Source organism: Carcharhinus amblyrhynchos, unplaced genomic scaffold (assembly GCF_965287045.1).
Source record: "Carcharhinus amblyrhynchos unplaced genomic scaffold, sCarAmb.v2.hapA scaffold_38, whole genome shotgun sequence".
Taxonomy (NCBI): Eukaryota; Metazoa; Chordata; class Chondrichthyes; order Carcharhiniformes; family Carcharhinidae; genus Carcharhinus; species Carcharhinus amblyrhynchos.
In genome coordinates, this window is record NW_027649779.1 from 1676222 (window position 1) to 1698676 (window position 22455).

Consider the following 22455-nt stretch of genomic DNA (forward strand, 5'->3'; position numbering starts at 1 on the left):
AGTGATCTACTTACAATTTCAACCATAAATAAGAGATCAGAAATTACATCCCGGCTCTTAAACAGCAACATTCACAGTTTACATGCCAGTCACCATCTTTGGAAACAATCATTGATCAGTGAACGTTCCTCCATATCAGCCATAATATTCTTCAATGAGGGATAGTGCCAAATTGATCAAAAATGAACTGATACTCAAGAAAACATCTTCAGTGCTTTCTGGCATGGACTGTCCAAGGAATGTGCATAACGATCAAGTGTGAAGGTAGTTACGGAGATCGGTTACTGAGTGTCCTGAATGTAAGAGTAGATAGACATTGAAAATTATACAGAGAATACATTAACAGTTTATGAAGGAGAACAGGGAAAAGAAAAAAAAAATCCCTGGATAAATAAAGTAATCTAATTTCAATTTCTGGTCTCCGCCCCTAGACCTCACCGACCGCATCTGGATTGAAGACAATGAGGATGATAACAGCAACATCTGGACAACCGCTTCCACATTCATCGTCCTGTTCTTCCTGAGCATTTTCTACAGCACTGCCGTCACTCTGGTGAAGGTGAGATGATTCAATTCACTCACATTTCAAACTGGCAGAATGGATTTGAAAAATCTCTCAATGTTTCATTGATTAAAAACTCTAACATTAATGTCCCACATCATAAACATCTGCTTCATTATTGTATCTTTATTTTACAGATCAAATGATGGGTTGAATTTTGGACCCTGCAGATTTCCCTCAGCTGATTATCAGGATCTCTGTGTGGCTCATGTACAATATCTCCTCTTGGTGACTCTATCAGTAAAATTCTTACAGTTTATCATTCTGAATCTGAAACTGAAGCAATTTCAATTTTCAGTGTGAAATATACGACACATTTTTCTTATAAATTTAATTGTGATTAATAGTTTTCCCGTAGTTTAACTTTCATGTATAAATAAGAAACATTTCTAATTCCTTATTCACATTTGTTAATTCCTCATTCTATTAATGTCCTGTTTTCCCTTTCTGGTGTATGGAACAGATGTACAAATATTGACGGATTATCTGTGCATGTGTTCTGTTCTCAATGTGAAGCTCGATCGCTGTGTTCACTTCCATGTCTTAAAAAATAATTTTGCTGTAAAATATTCTCTGAATTTTTGAAATAAATATTGAATTAAACTTTAACCATCTCTGGCTTGGCTTCATTCTGTTCTCCGAACCCATCACCTCCGCCCCATTTTCCCTATTATAGGGTTTCCCCCTTTTCCTAGACAGGAATGTTCCCCCAGTCATGTGTGGGGTGTGGCTGAACTCAAGGCCGCTCAGTGAAAGAGTCACTGCGCCACCGCGTGGCCAATCTGTGTAAATACACCTTCATCTCTGCCTTTTTCAGATAAGTATATTATCAAATAAATAGGTTGGACTAAAACCTGGTGTTGTCAGACTTTCTATTGTGTTTACGCCAGTCCAACGCCGGCATACCCACATCATGACTTTTTCAGATAAAGTCCAGAGACAGAATGAGTGAAGAATGCGGAGACATCGATGATTTCACTCATAAACTGATCTGTCACTGACCGAGTTTCAGGTAATTCTAAACAGCAAAGGTTCTGCTTCATCCGCGACCAATGGGGGTTCGTGTTTGGGAGGAAATAGTTTCCTTTCCCTGCCCCTTAAAAACACTATCAGAGTCGCAACAGCGTGGGTTAACAGAGTGAGTTTCTCTACATATCGTCTAATGCAATACTTACAAGTCAGGCATACCACAAGCTAGAAAGAGAACACAGACAGAACAGAGGTGCAAACCATCAGGTGAAACCAAGAGATTGAGGCGTATTTCACGTAAGAACATAATAAATTACACATTTCCAAATTATGGCTAGTGTTATGGGATAATTTGAGGTGACCAATACTGTCTTTAACTACAGAGAATATAAAATCACGAGGCCGATATCTCTCTATAAAGACGTAATATTTATTTAAAACAAAAACACAACAAGCAGCTTCTCGGAGATGACAGAAAGGGTTAAGTGGCTCTGGTACAGAGCACAGGACTTTCCGATGAATCTAACGCGTACAATCAATAACAGATCAATTATAGATGCTCTTATCGATCATTCCTGCCTCATGTTAGTTTAAAAGATCAATTACGTTCAGTAAACGTACAACAATCATAATTCCTGATATGTTGCTCAGCCAATCGCATTTTACAACCCAGCATAATGATATCTCCTTCATCCATTTAAATCGGAGGCTGACTCATCTGTAATCAGTATCTGGGAGAATCAGGAAGATGAAACAGTCATTCAGTCACAGAGTTTTACAGCATTGAAACAGGCGATTCGGCCCGACATATGTATGCCTCCCTTTTTAATCTCCTAAAATGGTACCTATTGCCCGCGTTTGGCCCATATTCCTCGATAGCTAGCGTTTTTTTTAAGACAAAATTATACCCGCCTGTACCACTAGCTCTGGCAGCTTGTCCCAGACATTCACGGCCCTTTGTGTGAAAAAATAAAGTGCCTCTGGACTCTTTTATATCTTTCCCTACACACGTTAAACCTATGCCCCCTAGATTTAGACACCAATGCAGTTGGGAAAAGATATTCACTATCTCACTGATCTATGCCCCATATTATTATATGAACCTCGATAAGATAACCACTCAGCCTCCTGCACGCCAGAAAAAAAACAGTATATCCAACCACTCCTTATAACTCAAACCATCAAGTCCCGGGAGTGTCTTCGTAAATCTTTTCTGCACTCTTTCTTGTTTAATGATACCCTTTCTATAATAGAGTGACCAGGACTGTACACAGTATTCCAATGTCTAGTACAACTCCTGTATTCAATGTTCTCACCAATGAAACTAAGCATGTCGAATGCCTTCTTCACCATCATGTCCACCGATGACTCCACTTCCAATGAGCTCTGACCTTCTACCTCTAGATCTGGATGTTTTGTAATTTTCCTAAACGCCCTACCATCTTGGTGCGTTAGTGATTCATGTTCAGTCCTTGCAGGTTCGCAGGCTGGTTTCGATATATTAACAAATAATATTTTTGATAAGCAATCCTGAATTGCTTCCTGGTCAAAAACAATTCTGTCAGCATCAGTGGAGTGAGAATTTGTAGTTTTGCTTCTGAACTGGAAATGTCACAGGGGCAACAGGCTGAGAACACACACAGATAATGAAAGGCAGTGATAGGATGCAAAGCGCAGGTCAGATGATGTAGTTAAGAGTTCACATGGTGTACTTGCCTTTATTAGCAGAAGCATTGATGAAAAGAGCAGAGAAGTTATGCTGGTGCTGTTAAAACTCCCATGATGCCACGGTTAGTGAACCATGTGCAGATTCATTAGGATGATACTGGTGCCAAACTACTTTAACAAGGAGAATAGTTTCGATTCACTACACATTCGAGGGTTCGGTTCATTGCACATTCCGATGTTAAGGATAGTAAGGGAATTGAACGGGATGCAGCCTGGGGTGAAGTTTGCAGCGATGAAAAGAGGCTGGATAGGCTGGGGTTATTTTCCTTAATGTGGCGAAGGATGAGAGGAAACCCACTGATTGTACCAAACTATGAGGGATATAGATTATCCAGAAGAGAATAACCATTCCGCTTAGTAAATTTGTCAATAACCAGGCGCATAGATCTAAGGATAGGAACATGATATTGAAAGGGGACTTGCAAAAAAAAACTCGTTAACCTCGAAGGTGGTGGGAATCGGGAACTCACAGCCGAAAGTATGGCAGGGGAAAGAACAGTCACATTTAAGAAGCATTTAGATGAACACTTGAAAAGTCATAGCATGCAAAGAAGAGAACTACCTGAGGCAAAATGGGATGTGATGAGATAGGAGTTATATGGCCGAAGGGCCTCTTTCAATGCTGAAAATCTCCATCACTACATTATCTCTTCCAGGAAGTTAGCAATAACTCAGCATTCATTCAGAACAATAACGGGGGCTGTGAGCACTCTATTATGGGCCTTACATCTCCTAAGTCTTGTATCTAAAGCCCAATAGTGTCTGATTTCAGGCAGACGGAGTACACATTGGTCTAAATTGATGAAACCCAAGCACGTGCTGATGTGTGTTTTAGCCAGTGAGCTTGGTGAAGGGGCACAGCAGAACCTTCTTCAGGTCCTCTCGGAACTTGGTCTGAGCGACTGCGTAGATGAAGACGTTGTTGCAGGAACTGACTAGCTGGAGCATGTTTGCTGTTTCCTGAAAGATGTACCGTGGGTCTTTGAAATCCAGGCTGGTGCGGTAGCCCACACCTGTAATCCACACATAGAGGAAGTATATGACATAGGTGACCCAGAGGAGGAGGAAGCTGAGGGCGATGGCGAACAGCAGGATGATGGACCTCTTGCGGTTGGCCATCTCTGGGTCCCCGTGACCTTCCCTGCCCCGGAGTCTCCTGCGAGCTCTGCTGGCCGCTAAGATGTGTTTTACGGTTAGAGCGTTAAGAAGCAGGATGAGGAGGAACGGGAGAAATGGGGTTAAGATGTTGTCCAGCCAACCAAATGCCTGCCAGGCGGGCAGCGTGTAATAACTGGGCTTAAAAACACAGAACCAGGGCAGCCCGTCCAGGATGTACAAGGGCTGGTAAGTGAAATAGAAAGGGACATTCCTGACACAGCTCAGTACACAGACTATTCCTATAACCAGCAATGCTGTTTTCTCGGTGCAGTACCTGGTCTTCAGGCTCTGGCAGCAGATGGCCACAAAACGGTCGATGGTAAAAGCCACTGTCAACCAGACAGATGCATCCCGGGTAAAATAGACCAGCAGATTGGTGAGTGTACATGCGGGAGTGGTAGACAGGACGCTGTTCTGAAAGTAGATGCGGCCAATCCGGTTGAGGATGACGGCACTGATGATGACAAGGAAATCAGTCAATGCTATCGCGATCAGGTAGTAGGTGATGCACCCTGACAGTCCGCACCGTCCTCGGGATAAGATTACGATCGTCACCAAGTTGGCTGAAATAGAAAGAGGCAGAGAGAGGTATTACTGAGAGGGATGTAAACACCAGCTGCTGCGCTCTCCAATCAGGTACTGAAAACCACCCCATCCTTCACTTTGTCAACTCCAGACTCCAGTGATTGTAAAGTCTTGGCAATGACGCGACATTCAAAACTGGATTAAAGTTATTTTAAATTAGGGGGAATCAGTCCAAATTTTGACTCTGCGCTCTGGTCACTGAGTTCATCCCCTCAGATAACTATCAAATTTCAGATTCTCCCAAAATTTGTTATCGCTGTTCTTCTTCGTACTAATCCCATCCATCCATCAGCCCTATCAGGCCCCATTCAGGCAGCGTCTCTGTTTTTATAATCTCGTCCTTCAAATTTTAAATCCCTCCACAATCTCGCCTTTCCAGATTTTGATAACGTGCTACAACTATCTGATATCACACCATATTTCCGAGTGTTGTCTTCAATGCCCCTGATTTGATCTTTTCAGTGTGCCTTTGCCTGCCGAGACCCAAACCTCTCAAACTCCTTCTTTCAAAGTCTAAATTTTCTCTCTGTGCTTCAGGACGATCCTTAGAAAATAAATTCGTTGAACAATTTTGTTATCTTGTCGGTCAGTATAAAGTTGATATGTTAAAGTCTTGTGAAGTATCCCCATTCTACTTATCAGGGTGCCTGAAGAAACACGCGCCTCATCGCCTTTTCAAATGAAAGCTGGAGATGGGCAAGACATATTCGCCTTGCCATATCTACATGCATACAGCTAGTGATTATAAATATAATTACCCGAAATTTACCAGAATTACTAACACAAGACAAAATGCATATGCATAACCCCCTCATCTTTTTCAACAGTTTCCATAATTAATTCTTAAAACCTCAGTAACAATGTGGGCAGCCCAGTGCCACCTCACTACAAATCAACGATTACTAACTGCTGGAGGTCACAGTATAGGTTCATGTAACCACTGAATGCATGTTCTATGTCAATGCACCTAATTGAATGATTAGATCGCAATATCTCATTTTCTGAGACTGTGCATACCAGCGGATGAAATACAGGTCACTTTATAGGCTTTATAACATTGAAAACACTGGATTGGGTTTCACTACATTCGAATAAAACCCAATGTTCAACAATAAAAATGTTAATGTTTATGCAACGCCATACATTTCCAGTCATGAGAATAATTTGGGATATTTCACCTACCAGGAACACCAATGGCAGCGAGAATGGGATAAGAAATGGCGAAGAAGAGACCTTTCGCTGGTCCATGCATCCTCTCCCAGAAAGTGAAATGAAGCTGAAACCTGAGCTCTGCAGTGGTTTCATTGTGTCCCACATTTATTCTGAGTGAGCGTCTCCAGAGGAATAATTAAGTTAGAAATGGCACCTTATTTACAGGCCGGTGAACAAACAGATTCACTCACTGTTTGGTACCTCCACATTGCACCATTGGCAAGGGGGATGATCCCATTGTATACCTAACCAAACTGCTGCTTGCTCATTCCATGGTTACCTTCACCTCCCACAAACATTGCCTTCGTGTCTACATCAAGAACAGCAGGTGAGGGGAGATACTGATCTGGGCTCTAATCTCAAATTCAAAGACCATCTCTTCTCATTTCTGCCAGGTGCCCAATTACATCTTGCTCACAGATATCAGATTAGTTAGGCACGTATTTCCTTCTGAGAGTTTTGGAAACTGAAATTAGAAGCATGAGTAGTGCATTCAGTATTTCTGAGTCTACTCCGCCCTTCATTTTGATCATGAATGATCATCAAACTGCTTTCCTACTCCCTAATTATTTTTATTAGATGTACATCGGAAACACCTGAAGTCACTATGACCATTTTGCACATCCTATCCTCCTGCTCTCACATTCAGCGAGTACAGGATGGATTTCACAGAAATGACCAATGATAACTGAGGTTAATATGCTATATTTTTAAGAAGTGATACAATGAACCCGTTTTCCGATCTACAAACAGCAAGCGAAACACTTTTTATCTACGAAATTCATCTTGGACTTTATTATTTTGGGGCGAAATAATTGCAATCCTGCATTTTATTTGTTTATTTTCTCACATAAACCTCGGTCATCTAAAGTTTTATTATCGAGACGATGTGTAAATCATATTTGGAGGAGTAAGCTTGATGAAAGTTACTCTTTAACTCTTCTTTGAAATAAAGGAACAGTTGGTGTCACACATCAATAACCATTCGACTGGAGACAGGCAATTTTTGAGCAAGTGTGTGTGTGTGTGTGTGTGTGTGTGTGTGTGTGTGTGTGTGTGTGTGTGTGTGTGTGTGTGTGTGTGTGTGTGTGTCTTGGGAGAAAGGCGTAGTATCATAGAGCAGAGTACTGTCGTTTCCACGGTGTGACTCCTCGCAATGTAGACTCTCGCCTTCCCACATCTTGTATAAATTGGCACAGATGAGTGAGTGAATGACAGGGTGTAGAAGGATGGATTCGTAAATTTGCTGACGACACCAAAGCCGGAGGAGTTGTAGACAGTGAGGATGGATGTTACAGTTTGCAGGGGAACATAGATAAGCTGCAGAGCTGGGCTGAGAGGTGGCACATGGAGTTTAATGCGGAAAAGTGTGAGGTGATTCACTTTGGTAAGAGTAACAGGAGTACACAATATAGGGCAAATGGAAGGACTCTTGGTAGTGTCGACGAGCAGAGGGATCTTGGTGTACATGTGCATAGATCCCTGAAAGTGGGCACCCAGGTTGATAAGGTTGTTAAGAAGGCGTACGGTGTGGTAGCTTATCTTGGGATTGAATTTCGGAGCCGTGAGGTCATTTTGCAACTCTACAAAACTCTGGTGTGGCCGCACTTGGAGTATTGCGTACAGTTCTGGTTGTTCCAAAATGTGGAATCAATGTCGATGGAGATAAGGAATAGTAAAGGGAAAAATGTCACTGATGGGCGTAGTCTATAGGCCCCCAAATAATAACTTCGAGGTGGGGCGGGCTATGAACAAACAAATAACAGATGCATGTAAAGATGTAACAACAATAATCATAGGGGATTTTAACCTCCATATTGATTGGTCAACTCAAGTTGGATGCCGTGGACTTGAGGATGAGTTCTTAGAATGCTGTCAGGATAGTTTCCTCGAACAGTATGTTACAAAACTTAGGAGGGAGCAAGCGTTCTTGGATCTGGTCTTGTGAAATGAGGTAAAATTAATGATCTCCTTGTTAGGGATCCTCTTGGAAGGAATGATCACAATATGGTTGTATTTCTAATACAAATGGAGGGTGAGAAAGCGATGACCCAAACCAGTGTCCTCTGCTTGAACAAGGGGGATACAATATGATGGGGGCGGAGTTGGCTAATGTAGACAGGGAACACAGGCTAATTGATTGGACAGTTGAGGAACAGTGGAGGATTTTTAAGGAAATTTTACTCAGTACTCAGCAAAAATATATTCCAGTGAAAAAAGAAGGAATGTAAGAAAAGGGATAACCAGCCATGGATAACTACGGAAATAAAGGAGAGTATCAAATTAAAAACCAATGAATACAGAGTGGCCAAAATTACTGAGGAACTAGAAGATTGGGAAACCTTTAAAAAACAACAAAGGACTACTAAGAAAGCAAAAAAGAAAGGAAAGATAGATTATGAAAGTAAACTCGCACAAAATACGAAAACTGATAGTAAAATATTTACAAATATATAAAATGGAAAAGAGCGTCTAAAGTAAATGTTGGACTCTTAGAAAGTGAGAAGGGGGATTAATAATGGGAAACGAGGAAATGGCCGAGCCCTTAAACAAGTTTGTTTTGTCAGTCTTCACAGTGGAGGATACAAATAGCATACCAATAATCGATAGACATGGGGGTGAGGACGTTGAAATGATCAATATTACTAAAACGGCAGTGCTGGGTAGAGTAATGGGACTAATGATAGACAAGTCCCCTGGTCCGGATGGAATGCATCCCAGGGCACTAAAAGAAATGGCAGAAGTAATAACAAATGCATTAGTTGTATTTTATCAAAATTTGCCGGACTCTGTGGAAGTGCCGGCTGATTGGAAAAGTGCTAATGTAACGCCACTGTTTAAAACAGGAGGTAAACCAAAGGCAGGTAACTACAGGCCAGTTAGCTTAACATCTGTGGTTGGGAATATGCTGGAATCGATCATTAATGAAAAAATAGCAGGACACTTGGAAAAGAATGGTTCAATCAAGCAGACACAGCGTGGATTCATGAATTCTTTATTAAATGTAAAACACAGCGAGACTATGAAGTGAGTAAAAAAAGTAAACTATTCAGCTGGAGAAAATTGTGTCATATTTGGAAAAGTCAGAGGTATGAAATCAGCATAAAGCTCTGAAGAATATTCTCTAAACAGACACATGGCAGGTACTGATAATTGGAAGTATTTGAAACGCCTTAAATTCTACCGCTTTCACATCGCATTTTGTAACTCCCTGTTGTCCATCTCAATTGCTCACACATCCACTCAAGATCACCCATCTGTAAATTCAGCCTGTTCCTTGTTTCGTGGATTATGGTACGTTTGATGCAAGCAACGCGCGGAGCTTGGCTCCATAGCTCAGTGGTTAGAGCACTGCTCTCGTAAACCAGGGGTCGCGAGTTCGACTCTCGCTGGAGCCTGCTTAACTCTTCCTGGAAGGTTTAATTTATAATACCAAAAATACACACAGCAAGTGCAACGGGGTTCGAAGTTGATGAAGGCAGCTTACATGAGAGTCGACATTTCCAATGTGACTTTAAAAAGTGACGAGTTATTCCCATGATCATGAAAGTAGTAAAAAGAGGCATGTTTGAAAAAGCTGGCGGTTTTGTTTGTACATAGGAGCGCAGGAAATTAGTTTGTTAGCAATCAGTTAGAAAGGGAAATGGCATTTTGACCTTTCTTATCAAAGAAATGGAGTTCAGCAATAAATAGGTATTACTACAGTTGAGAGGGTTTATTGAGAACCCATGTGGCAAATTCTTCGCAATGCTGGTCTCCATATTTAAGGAAAGATATTCTTGCATTGCAGACGGTGTGGTGAAGGATCGCTAGTTTGCTCAGTAAGCTCGGGTTTACGCTGTGATGAGGACTTGAGTAAATTCGGTTGAAATTCTGTTGCGTTTAGAGAAATGAGGGGTGATCTCATAAAAACCTGCTCCATTCTGAATGGGGTCGAGAGGGTGGACGCTGAGAGATTCTTTCCACTGGACAGGAATCTAAAACAGCATCAGCAAAAAGAGCGTTTAGGGCAGTATGCAGCTTGTACATTCTCCCCGTTTATACGTAGGTTTCCTCCCGGTACTGTGGTTTCCTCCCACAGCTCAAAGATGTGCTGGTTAGGTCGATTGGACTTGGCAAATTGTCCCTTAGTGTCCAAAGGTGTGTAGGTTAGGGGGATTAGCAGGATGGGTGCGTGGGGCTGCGGGAATGGGACCTTGATGTGGTCTCAGTCGGATAGTCGTTGCAGAGTCAGACGGGTCGTATGGCCTCTTTCAGCAGGGCAGTGGTTCTATGAGATCAGAGGAATTTACTTCATGCAAAGTGTTGTGCATCTTTGAAACTCTCCCCCAAAGAGGGTTGTCGCTGCTCCTTCATTGAACACGTTTCAGACTGTGATGGGGCAAAAAAATACGGTCTGTCTGGGAATTAAGGGATATAGGGAGCCAGTGGGAAAATGGAGTTGAAGCCCAAGGTCGGATATGATGGCATTGAATGGTAGAGCAGGCTCGATAGGCCGAGTGATCCATTCTTGCTCCTATTTATTGTGTTCATGTGTATGAGAAAAACAGTAATTCATGTTTTCAATGAAAAACAGATTGCTCCAGAAGTTCTCAGCAGGTTGGGACGTCTTGTTGAAGTTGTACAAGACATTTTAAGGGCACATTCGTAAAACCGTGTGCAAATTCTGGTTTTCCTATTGTAGAAAGGATATTATTAAACTAGAAAAAGCGCAGAAAAGATTTATTAGGATTTATTAGTGCTTGACAGATTGATTTATAAGTGGGGACTTTTTTTCCTCGGGAGATTAGGAGGCTGAGGAGTGACCGTGTAGAGGTCTATAAAATAATGAGGGACATAGGCAAGGTAGATAGTCAATATCCCTCCCCAAAGGTAGGGGAGTCTAAAGCTAGAGGGCTTAGATTTAAGGTGAGAGGGGAGAAATCCAAAGTGACCAGGTGGGATTTTTTTTACGTCATAGAGAAAATTCCAGGGGTGGTAGTGGATGCGGGTACAATTTTATCTTAAAAAAAACATTTAGATAGTTACATGAGTACGATGGGAATAGAAAAATATTGGCCAAATGCGTGCAATTGGAATTACTTTAGGGGTTTAAAAACGGATGGCACGGACAAGTTGGGCCGAAGGGTCTGTTTCCATGCTGTTAACCTCTATGTCTCTATGAGCAGGTCTGGCAGCAAACATGAAGAGAAAAACAGAGTTAAGTTTCAGAATCTAATATAATGTTATTCAAAACAGTAACATCTTCGAGTTATAACAATTTGCACAGCATCTAGACAGGGAATTGAATTAAATCCAGGCAACGGATGTCCTGAATTTAAACTGCTGCTATATTCCTGTAGTAAAATTATTCAGGAAAGTTAGCTGTTATTTGAAAGGCTCGAGGCTTGATCGCACCGTGAGCCACACAGTTTTCCTCTATTCCTGCTTCTACTTATATTTCCAACATAGACACACTGTGTGTCCTTCTGCAACAAAGAAACATTGTTCAAGGTTTGCTGGTCTCGCTGTTATTCAGTAAGTTGATATACAAATAGATCTATGAATATTCATTTCAAATAATGCAAGAGCTATTAGATTATGCTTTGGTACATTTCCAAACTATTAGAAACACTGTGTTCACAGTAACTGATAGAAGTTGTTGCTGTGATTGCAGATGTAGAACTGGAACCCACCATCACACCGAGTGAATCCACTGCCTGTTTAAGTGTTGATCAGTGAAAATGCCAATCATCCTCTGTGTCATACGGATACCGAATCAATAAGTAATAGCCAATCAAAATAGAAACCAAAATCAGTCAATCTTTCTCTCTACTTTCAAACATGTTGTTATTTTCTGTACCATTTGCCAGTGAGGTGAATGAAAAAGTGAACACAGTTTGTGATGTAAAAATGTGCTCACTCCTTCTGGGAACAAAATCACATTGATGCACAGAGTAACACACAGACACAAAGACGGACTGAGACTTGAGGAGAAGCAAACATCCAGAAATCAAGGATTTCAACCAGCGGTTTCAGTCTTGTTCAATTTCTGGCTGGAGTTTAGCAAGTTATCGCTGATGAACATTAATGAAGGAATCTGAAAGTGAAACAGGAAAAAAAAACTGGAATATTTGGAAGGATTTGATTGCATTGAACGAAGAATTAATTCTGCAGTCACCTAAAGGAATGAATGCTGAGCACAGCAGTGGGTGAGGTTCAAATCTTCGTGAGAAAACATCAGTTTCAAATCCACTTTCACTGCTGTTTTGATTGCAGGTCAGGAAATGAAGCTTTATTGCTCTCCTCCAATCCGTGATAATAAATATCAGTTATTTCCCGGCAGCAGGCACGAATCTCAGTCTCGCCTTGTGTCCTGTCCTTTCTCAAGTAAAGACTCGCAGCAAATTCAACAGGAAGCCATATTCTCCCATCTGAGGAGCAGACGAGGTTAAGGACAGTTTAAGTGGAGCCGGCTCTTCACTGCAGCTCATTGTGTTTCTGACTGGAGATGAGTTTTGTTTGCTGCACATCTGATTCGGTGACGATTTCTTCATCGCTTATCCCAACTCCACTGATTCTGACATGTTTCAGTATCAATGCAGTGAAATGACAGGATTATCATAATTCCCCGTGTGGTAGTGTGGCCGAGCGGTCTAAGGCGCTGGATTTAGGCTCCAGTTTCTCTCGAGGCGTGGGTTCGAATCCCACCACTGCCAGACAGCAGTTGAACGCAGGGGTGTGTGTGGTCTTGTTTTTATTTTGATAAACACCCTTGTAAGAACGGGGTATTGCGCTTGACTCATCGATCGACTGTTCCGACGCGCCATTGCAAAAAGAAAAACTCACCAACCTCCTCAGAATACAAATAGGGGACAACGTTCGAGTCCCTTCCTTCTCCAGTACGTCCCCAGAGTGGAGAAGCTACGGCATCTTCTTGGGAACCTTCAGCATGCAATTGATGAAGACAAATATCTCGCGAAGGCCATCTCCACACCCCCCAACTTGCCTTCAAAACACAGAGCAACCTCAAACAGGCCATTGTTCGCAGAAAACTACCCAGCCTGCAGGAGAACAGCGACAATGACACCACACACCACCGCCACGGCAACCTCTGCAAGATGTGTTGGATCATCGAAATGGATGTCATCATCAAACGTGAGAACAGAATCCACCAGGTAGACGATATATACACACGTAACTGAGCCACCATGGTCTACCTCATCCACTGCATGAAAGGATATTCCGTATCATGGTATATCGCCTAGACCATGTAGACAATACGACAACAGATGAATGGACACCGCTTCACAGCCGATAAGGCTATTCCATTCCTGTCGGGGAACACTTAAGCAGTCAAGTGCATTCAACCACCGATCTTCGGGTAAGCTTTCTCCAAGGCGGCCTTCAAGACACACCACAACACAAAATCGCTGAACAGATCTGATAGCCAAATTCCAAATACAGAGAACGGCTTCAACCGGGATTTTGCGTTCATGAAACACGACTTGTAACCCCCACCTTTTGGCATGGGCTTGCAAAATCCTAGTAAGTGTCCAGGCTTGAGACAATTCACACTGCTTTAACCTGTCCTTATCCCCCTCTCCACTTAATCTCACAGTTACTGCTTCTGAGTGAAAACTGCCTCTTCTTCACTGGAGGTAGGAGAGTTTCTGCTTAATTCAATGAACGTGTTTTCTTGTCACTGAGCACAAGATTTGGACCCAGATCTGCGAGATATTTGTGTCAGTAGAAGGAATAAATTTTTCCCCATTAACAGCCAAATTTTAACATCAACATTTTATATCATCTGCGCTTTGTAGCCTATCGCTCTCTCTTTTTTTTTCGTTCTTTTCATGTGACATTTCCAATTCAGACGTAAAAGAGGAAATTGCCTTGATACAGATTCCGACAGAACTGGAAGTAATACAGGATTGTTGTAAATCCATATTCCCTGACCGGGAATCGAACCCGGGCCGCGGCGGTGAAAGCGCCGAATCCTAACCACTAGACCACCAGGGAAGCTGACGCAAACTTCTAAAAAGATGAACTTACCAATGAACCGATTTCTATTTATTTTATTTCAGACTTTTAAATTCACCAAATACAAGTTTCTCCTTCACATTGCCATGTTTATATCTCACACAAGTGACAGTTTGAGCCAATGAAAGCAGTGATTCCTGTTAGCTGGACCAGGAAATGGACAGTAAGGTGAAATAGTCCCGCAAACTGCTCATGTGACACTTTCAATTTCCAAAACCCACCAACCTCATCACTGTGGCTCCTGTGAAACTTGGAAGGTAACACGCGGCAGGCTTTCATCACGGAGGGTAACGGGGACAAGTCATTTACCAAACTGGAAAGCAGGGAAAGCGAATGTATGACACACGGCATTGAGAGGAGATGGAGTTTACAGATGACAGTACAAAGAAACACAGATATCTTATCTTCCTGATCCAGTTACTGATGACAGGAATGTACACAGTGAGAATTATCCACTGTCACACTCTCCTTCCAGCCTTGAGCACGGAGTTATGTTTTGAAGTGTTTGAATTCTTGCTCCAGTAATTCAGGGTTTTGTTGAGACTACATTTGGAACAGTGTGTGCAGTTTGGATCCCCTCATTTTCGACAGAATCAAAGCAAAATCTGCGGATGCTGGAATCTGAATCAAAAACAGAAAATGTTGGAAAATCTCAACAGCTTTAACGAGAAAGAATAAATAGCACTAAAAAACGGAAACATTATTTCTCCTGATCCAGGAATCTGAAACACGGGGACACAATCTCAGGGTAAGGCGCTGATGATTTAGGACTGAGATGTGGAGAAATTGCTTCACTCAAAGGCTGGTGAATCTTGGGAATTCTCTACTCCAGAGGCTTCTGATGTTCCATTATTGAACACATTTCAGTTTGGGTTAGACAGATTTATGATCCATCCAGGAATGAATGGAAGGAGGGATATGGAATTGGAACAAATGTTCAGCCACAAGTTCATGTTTCGATTGTATTTTTTTAAAAGTTTAATAGTATAATGGAAGCATATATATAGTTATATGTAAGATGTTTGAAGTCAATCGTCATTAAATAATGTTGCTAACAGTAGATAACAGTACAGCCGAGAACAATTGACAACTTTTTTTATTGGCACCCACGGACCCATTGCCAACAGGCAACTGTTTACCTATGAATGCTGATGTTGAGAAAATAATAAAATTTCGTCGCTGGGTGGTCTCGAACCACCAACCACCACCACATCATCAGGTGAGTAGAATTTTCCACTCACCTGACGACAGAACAGTGTTCCGAAAGGTTGTGGGTTTACTCATAAATAAACGTGTTGGACATTAATCTGGTGTTGTGAGACTTCTTATTGTGTTTACCCCAGTCCAACGCTGGCATCTCCACATTATGGCTACAGGGGATGTCCCAGAGGATTGGAGAATGGCCAATGTTGTTCCTTAGTTTCAGAAGGGTAGCAAGAATAATCCAGGTAATTACAGGCCGGTGAGCCTTACATCACTGGTAGGGAAATTATTGGAGAGGATTCTTCGAGGCAGGATTTATTCCCACTGGAAATAAATGGACGTACTAGTGAGAGGCAACATGTTTTTTTTGAAGGGAAGGTCGTGTCTGACGAACTTGATCGAGTTTCACGAGGAAGTGAACAAAGATGATTGGTGATGATACGTGGGACAGTGAGTGTTGTCGACATGGACTCCAGTAAGACCTTTGACAAGGTCTTTCATGGCAGACTGGTGCAGAAGGTGAAGTCACATGAGATCAGAGGCGACGTGGCAAGGTGGATACAAAACTGGTCAAAGAAGTCAGAGTTTAACAGTGGAAAGGTACGTTCCTGAATGAAGGGTTTTGACAAGTGGCGTTCCTCAGGGAGCAGTGCTGGGACCATTGCTGTTTGTAGGATATATATAAATGAGTTGTAGGAAAATGTAACTGGTTTTATTAGTAAGTTTGCAGATGATGCAAAGGTTGGTGGATTTGTGGAAAGTGATGAAGACCATAGAGGATACAGCAGGATATAAATCAGTTGGAGACTTGGGCGGAGAGGTGGCAGATGGAGTTTAATCTGGATAAATGTGAGGTAATACATTTTGGAAGTTTTAAAACAGAAAGAAAGTATACAGTAGACGGCAAAACCCTCAAGGCAGATACAGGTACATAGGTCACTGAGGTGGAGAAGGTAGTCAAGAAAGCATACGGCATGCTTGTCTTCCTCAGCCACAGGATTGAGTTTAAAACTTGGCAAGTCATGTTGCAGTTTTACAGAAGCTTAGTTAGGCCGCACTTGGAATATAGTGTTCAATTCTGGTCGCCACGCTACTGTGGAGGCATTGGAGAGGGTACATAAAAGATGTACCAGGATATTGCCTGTTATGGAAGGTTTTAGATATGAGGAGAGTTTGGAGAAACCTGGTTTGTTCTCACTGGAACGACGGAGGTTCAGGAGAGACCTGAAAGAATTATCCAAGATTATGAGAGGCATGGACCGAGTAGATAGAAGCTTTTCCCAGGGTGGAAGAGCCAATTACTCAGGTTCATAAGTTTAAGGTGTGAGGGGCAAGATTTAAATAATATGTAGTCAGATATTTTATAGAGAGTGTGTTGGGCATCTGGAACTCGTTGCTGGGGGAGGTAGTGGAAGGACATATGGTAGTGACTTTTAAGAGGCGTCTGGATGAATGCATGAATAGGATGGGAATGGAGGGATATGGTTCCCCGAAGGGTTCGTTTTTTTTTCCTTTAGTTGAGTCGGGTGGCATGGTCGGTGCAGACTTGCAGGGCCAAAGGGTCTTTTCCTGCGCTGTAGTTTGCTTTGTTCTTTGTATTTCCAACTTTTCATACCTCCCTGACCTTCAACACCTCATCTAGGCTGTAAATGTTCTACTTTGGTTATAAAAATTGTTGGATTGAAGGGGGTTAAGTGAAGCTGTTTGTTTAATGGCTGTAATTGATGTGAGTCTCCATGGATATGATTAGTGTGCCTGGGGGGTTTCTCCTCTTCTATTAATAAGGGACTCCGTTCAATCTGTTGTCCCACTGAATCAGCGGGAGCGACAACTCGGACACTAACAGAGATCAGTGGAGAGAGAGGGAGGGAGAGGAGAGATCTGAATCTGGGAACAATGGATTAGAATCTTCCAATGACGGATGAAAATCTGGGAACAATGAAGGGGAATGTTCCAACAATGGATTAGAATCTGGGAACAATGGATTGGAATGTTGCAACAATGGATCTGAATGTGGGAACAATGGATTGGAATATTCCAACAATGGATCAGAATCTGGTAGCTACGGATTGGAATGTTCCAACAATGGATCAGAATCTGGGAACAATGGATTGGAACGTTCCAACCAAGGACAGGAGTTTATCCTATTGGATATCTTGGTTTACTGCAGATGAATCGTGGATAGCATTAGCTGATCGGATTGAATTTCTACTGCACGCGATTCAATACTTTTACTATCCGCTCCTAGCGATTGTTGGTGTTCCAGGTAAGTCCCTGGCTGGAATTGAACCTGCCCGACTGCCATGAGACTCAGAGCAGGCGAGGGGTGGGGAGGGGTGGTGGGGTGGGAGTGTAGGAAGGTCTGTTGAGCACGGGCGGGATTTTACAGTTTTGGGAAGAGTGAGACTGTAAAGTTCTGCCCCCTGTGTCCAGTTTCTCATTCTAGAAAGGCTGTTTCTTTTTCAAGTCATTTGCTGTACTCGGTTTGCTGCTCTTGTTATTTCTGTTAAATCTCTGTATCCAGTTATTAATTCTTTCAACAATTGACAAATGTCTCCGGACCTATGGGCTAAGATATCGTCCGTGTGCTGTGACTTTCCATAGACCTATGGCCTCAAACTCTATTTTTTTTCGTGAGGAAAACATTGAGAACGAATCCTTAAACTCTCGACATGAAACACCAGTTCACTGCTGATCGCCCACCCAGTCACCAGCACACACAATCCATCCACAGAACTCTTTTTACCCTCTGCAAAAAAAAACAAAACACTGCTAATAACCCATGCAGTCACCAGGCTGCAACATCCGTTGCATTGGTCATATCTGCACAGCAAGATCTCACAGAGAGATCTTTCATGTTTTGAAAAGTTTGAAGTTTATTCATTAGTGCCACAAGTCAGCGAATGTCAACACTGCAATGAAGTTACTGTAAAGATTCCCTTGTCGCCACTCTCCAGTGCCTGTTCAGGTCCACAGAGGGGGAATTTCGCATAGATACCACCTACGCAGTACACATTTCAGAGTGTGGGAGGAATCAGGAGCACCTGGAAATAAAAGAAAAATGTCCCTGCTAAAGGGAAAAAACTTTTCTCCCGATCTATGTGCCACATTATTTTGTACAAATCACTCAGGTCCCCCCTCCTTCCCTGAACTGAAAACACTCCCCACCACCAACAACTATACCTGCTCCCCCTCCAGCCGTCTCTGCCCAAAGGTAAAAAGAAATGAGCCTGAGCAGCTTCTCCTCATAGCTGAAACTCTCCAGCCCAGGCAGCATCCTGGTGAATCTCCTCTCCACCGTCGCCAGTGTAATTGCATCCTTCCTGCAGTGTGATGACCAGAGCGACACACAGCACTCTTGCTCTGAGCTAACCAGCATGTTGTACACTACCACCATAACCTCCCAGCTCTCGTATTATACGCTGCGGCTGCTAAAGACAATGTCTTTAGCATGTCGTCTTAACCACCTCAACTACCTGTCTTGCTGCCTTCAGTGATGCCCATTTATACAGTCCACATTCATTCTGGTCCTCTGCACTTTCTCACACCCTACTGTTCATTGTTCAATTCCTTGCCCTGTTAGTCCACACAAAATGCATTGTTGCCTTCAGGGATCCACATATATCCATCACAAGTTCGTTCTGGTCCTCTGCACTTCCTCACTCTCGACTGTTTATTGTACATTTCATTGCTTTGTTAGTCCTCCCAACATGCATCACCTTACATTTTTCAGGTTTCAATTCCATTTGTCCGCCTGGCCAGCCTGTCCATTACGGTGGCACAGTGATGAGCACTGCTGCCCCACAGTACCAGGGACACCTGTCCGATTTCTGCAATATATTGTTTCTATGAATCTATGAGTTGGTTGGTACATGTCCTCAGTAGAATTTATTTTTTTTTTCCCGACAGAACAAGGTGGTGCGTTGTTTCCTGAATTAGACTGGCTGCTTTTGTGGAGCAGCAGTAAGTGTAAACAGTGTCAATGTGTTTGAGGTTGGTTTGAGTGATGGACTGGGATTTATTCATGAGGATTTGAAGTTGCCTGCAGTCTTGGACAGAGCATGAGACATTCCAAGCTGTGATCCAACCAGAAAGAATGTTTTCTATGGTGAATCTGTAAAGTTTGTGAGAATCGTAGCTGACATATCAAATTCCTTAGGCCTCTGAGAAAGTAGAGGCATTGGTGGGCTTTCTTAACTATTGCATCGTCATGGAGGGAAGAGGACTGGTTGTTGATGATCCCCACCCCTAAACACTTGATTCTCTGGACCATTTCAACTTCATCCCATTGTTGTAGACAGGAACATGTACTCCACTCTGCTTCCTGAAGTCGATGACTATCTCCTTTGCTTTGTTGATATTGAGGAAGAAATTATTGTGGTGCCACCAGTTCACTAGATTCTGTCTCTTCCCTTTTCTTGGTGTCATCGTTGTTTTTGTTTGAGATCTGACCCACTGCAGCGGTATCATCAGCAAACTTCGAAATCAAGTTGGATGGGAATTTGGTCACATGGCCATTGGCATATAAAGAGTGTAGTAAGGGGCTGAGGAAACAGTTTTGTGGGGCATCGCTGTTGAGGATGATTGTGGAGGAGCTGTTTTGACTGACCTTATTCATTACTGTCTGTCAGGTTCAAATTGCAGAGGCAGGAGCCTAGCCACAGACCATAGACTTTGTACATGAGTTTTGTTGGAGTAATGGTGTTAAAGGCTGAACTGTAGTCGATAAACAGGAGTCAGTGTTACAATGTTGACTGTAAGTCAGGAAGACGGTGTCTGTGGACCTGTCGCAGGGATAGGTGAACTGTAGTGGATCCAGGCAATTTGGGACAATGGAATTGATTCATGCCATAGCTAACCTCCTGATGCATCACATAATTTGAATATAAATTTCACTGGACAATAGTCATTAAGACAGGCTGCTTCTTTTTTTCCCTTTGGTAGTGGCCTTGGTTTGAGTTTTTCTTACCTGGTGCACAGATCAGCAACTTTCGTAATGAAAGAGGACTCACTGATCTCCAGAGGTCCAGTAGGACATAGCAGGGCAGCAGCAAATACACTGGGCACTATGGACCTTAGCTATATACTGAACCCTGAAGCTTTAGTAACAAACCCTGGTAGTTGTGTTCTGTGCCATTCAAGTGTAAGATTACTGTTTCTTCCAATGTTGTGTGAACAGCGGACACAATGCTGTGGTCTCCACTCCAGGATACAGTCCCGGGTAAATATATTAGTGATTCTGAGCTCTCGAGGCATCAGGATCTCCCTCTGTTAACTGTTAGGATAGTCCAGGGGAAAGGGTGTAACCAGCACTGATTGGTACCAGCCCTGCTGCAGGGGTTGTCTGTGAGATGTCTGACAGACAGCAGGTTACCACCTACAGGACTCCACTCTGGGATTTTCTGTCAGGATTTACTCCCTCAGCCTACTCACCCTCTGAATCTGCCACAAGGTGGAGGGACTATTAACCTGAAGCTGAGTGAGGGTCAATGTTGAGGACTCCCTGGAAAACTCTCACCCAAATGTATATCATTTTGTGGCTACCATGGAGCAGGACGGTGACAAAGTGGTTAGCCCTGCTGACTCACAGCATCAGGGACCTGGGTTCTATTCCAGGCTAGGGTCACTAACTATCTGCAGTTTGGACCTTCTCCCCACATATCTGTGTGGGTTTCCTCCAAATGCTCCACTTTCATCTCACACTCCAAAAGATATGCTGAATTTAAAAATAAAATTCTGTGTGAGTACTTTTAAAAAAAAATTCTGCCCTTTCATAGTCTTAATGGTAATTTCTTTCACTGAATATTATCTAATTTTACTCTTTATTTCCTGACAGTGAACATAATCACAATTGTGACACTGATGAGCAGAAACTGTGGTCTGTCCAAATGTGTCACTCGTTACCTGGTGGCCATGTCAGTGGGGGATCTGCTGGTCATTATCCTCGACCTGATATTGAGACACATTCCCATTGTTTATCAGGAACAGTTTTATTTCTTGCGCTCACTCCCCGTGTGTAACATCCACGCCGTCCTGCTTTATGCAGCCACTGACTGTTCTGTCTGGTTCACCGTTACTTTCACCTTTGATCGATTTGTGGCCATTTGCTGCCCCAAGCTGAAAAGTAAATATTGTAGTGAGAAATCCGCGGCTGTGGTTCTGGGAACAGTGACGGTGCTGAGCTGTTTAAAGAACATTTTCTGGTATTTTATGTTATTAAATACATATCAGCTGGTGAATCTCCCCTGGTTTTGTGATTACTCAATAGATGTTGTGGAATCTCTGGTCTGGACAACAATCGAGTTCCTCCATAACATACTAACCCCGTGTGTCCCATTCATCCTGATTTTGCTGCTCAATGCTCTCACCGTCAGACATATTTTAGTGAGCAGCAGAGCACGCAGGAGGCTCCGGGCTCACAGCAGCGGGAAGAATCCCAGAGACCCAGAGATGGAGAGTCGCAGGAAGTCCATCATTTTACTGTTGGTTATCTCAGCAAATTTCATCGTCTTATGGGCGACAATAATGGTTTATTCGATATGGATTAGAATGTCTGATTTCGGCTATCAGTTGGTATGGTTAGACCTTTTTGTTATGGAATTGGGCTTCATGCTGCAACTCACAGGTTGCTGCACAAATACTGTCATTTATGCTGTGACGCAGACTCACTTCAGGCAGCAGCTAAAAAATCTACTGAAATATCCTCTTACTGCAATTCTTCAACTCAATACACCCTGAGATGAAACTACAACCACAAGGCCTCTGACTATTCCTACTGGACATTCAAACTGTAAATCACCAAACAGCCTCACAAGACCGAAAGAGTGACAGATAGAGAGAGGGCAGTGTAAACAATAGTTAGAGTGATAGAGAGACAGAGATTGACAGAGAATGGGAAAGGTACAAAAACATGGAGAGCACTGGAGTTTGAAAGAGTTTCTAACAGCTACTGGGAAAGAAACAGGGAGACGGAGAGAAAGAACAGACAGAGAGAGAGAGTCTCGCAGAGCGAGAGA

The 22455-nt window shown here is 42.7% G+C and overlaps 2 protein-coding genes and 3 non-coding genes across 5 annotated transcripts; 3 read left to right on the plus strand and 2 right to left on the minus strand.

Annotated features, from left to right (window-relative positions):
* Window positions 1-4090: 4090 nt before the first annotated feature.
* On the minus strand, window positions 4091-6254 carry LOC145362373 (putative G-protein coupled receptor 139). The gene is made up of 2 exons (XM_080218432.1): window positions 6185-6254; window positions 4091-4980 (listed from the first exon to the last, which is right to left on the minus strand). The coding sequence occupies exons 1-2, from the start codon at window positions 6252-6254 to the stop codon at window positions 4091-4093; spliced, it is 960 nt and encodes a 319-aa protein (XP_080074558.1).
* Window positions 6255-9539: 3285 nt separating this feature from the next.
* On the plus strand, window positions 9540-9612 carry trnat-cgu (transfer RNA threonine (anticodon CGU)). Its single transcript has one exon. It is a non-coding gene; the product is annotated as a tRNA-Thr (tRNA).
* Window positions 9613-12830: 3218 nt separating this feature from the next.
* trnal-uag (transfer RNA leucine (anticodon UAG)) lies at window positions 12831-12912 on the plus strand. The gene has a single exon. It is a non-coding gene; the product is annotated as a tRNA-Leu (tRNA).
* A 1231-nt stretch (window positions 12913-14143) lies between these two features.
* On the minus strand, window positions 14144-14215 carry trnae-uuc (transfer RNA glutamic acid (anticodon UUC)). Its single transcript has one exon. It is a non-coding gene; the product is annotated as a tRNA-Glu (tRNA).
* A 3267-nt stretch (window positions 14216-17482) lies between these two features.
* Window positions 17483-22177, plus strand: LOC145362374 (putative G-protein coupled receptor 139). The gene is made up of 2 exons (XM_080218433.1): window positions 17483-17705; window positions 21276-22177. The coding sequence occupies exons 1-2, from the start codon at window positions 17483-17485 to the stop codon at window positions 22175-22177; spliced, it is 1125 nt and encodes a 374-aa protein (XP_080074559.1).
* The last annotated feature ends 278 nt before the right edge of the window (window positions 22178-22455 follow it).

Coding starts and splice junctions, on each gene's coding strand:
- LOC145362373 (XM_080218432.1), bottom strand. CDS start 6,254: ATGCATGGACCAGCGAAAGGTCTCTTCTTCGCCATTTCTTATCCCATT. Junction 4,981..6,184: donor CGCTGCCATTGGTGTTCCTG/GTAGGTGAAATA, acceptor TTTCTATTTCAG/CCAACTTGGTGACGATCGTA.
- LOC145362374 (XM_080218433.1), top strand. CDS start 17,483: ATGGATCAGAATCTGGTAGCTACGGATTGGAATGTTCCAACAATGGAT. Junction 17,706..21,275: donor AGCGATTGTTGGTGTTCCAG/GTAAGTCCCTGG, acceptor ATTTCCTGACAG/TGAACATAATCACAATTGTG.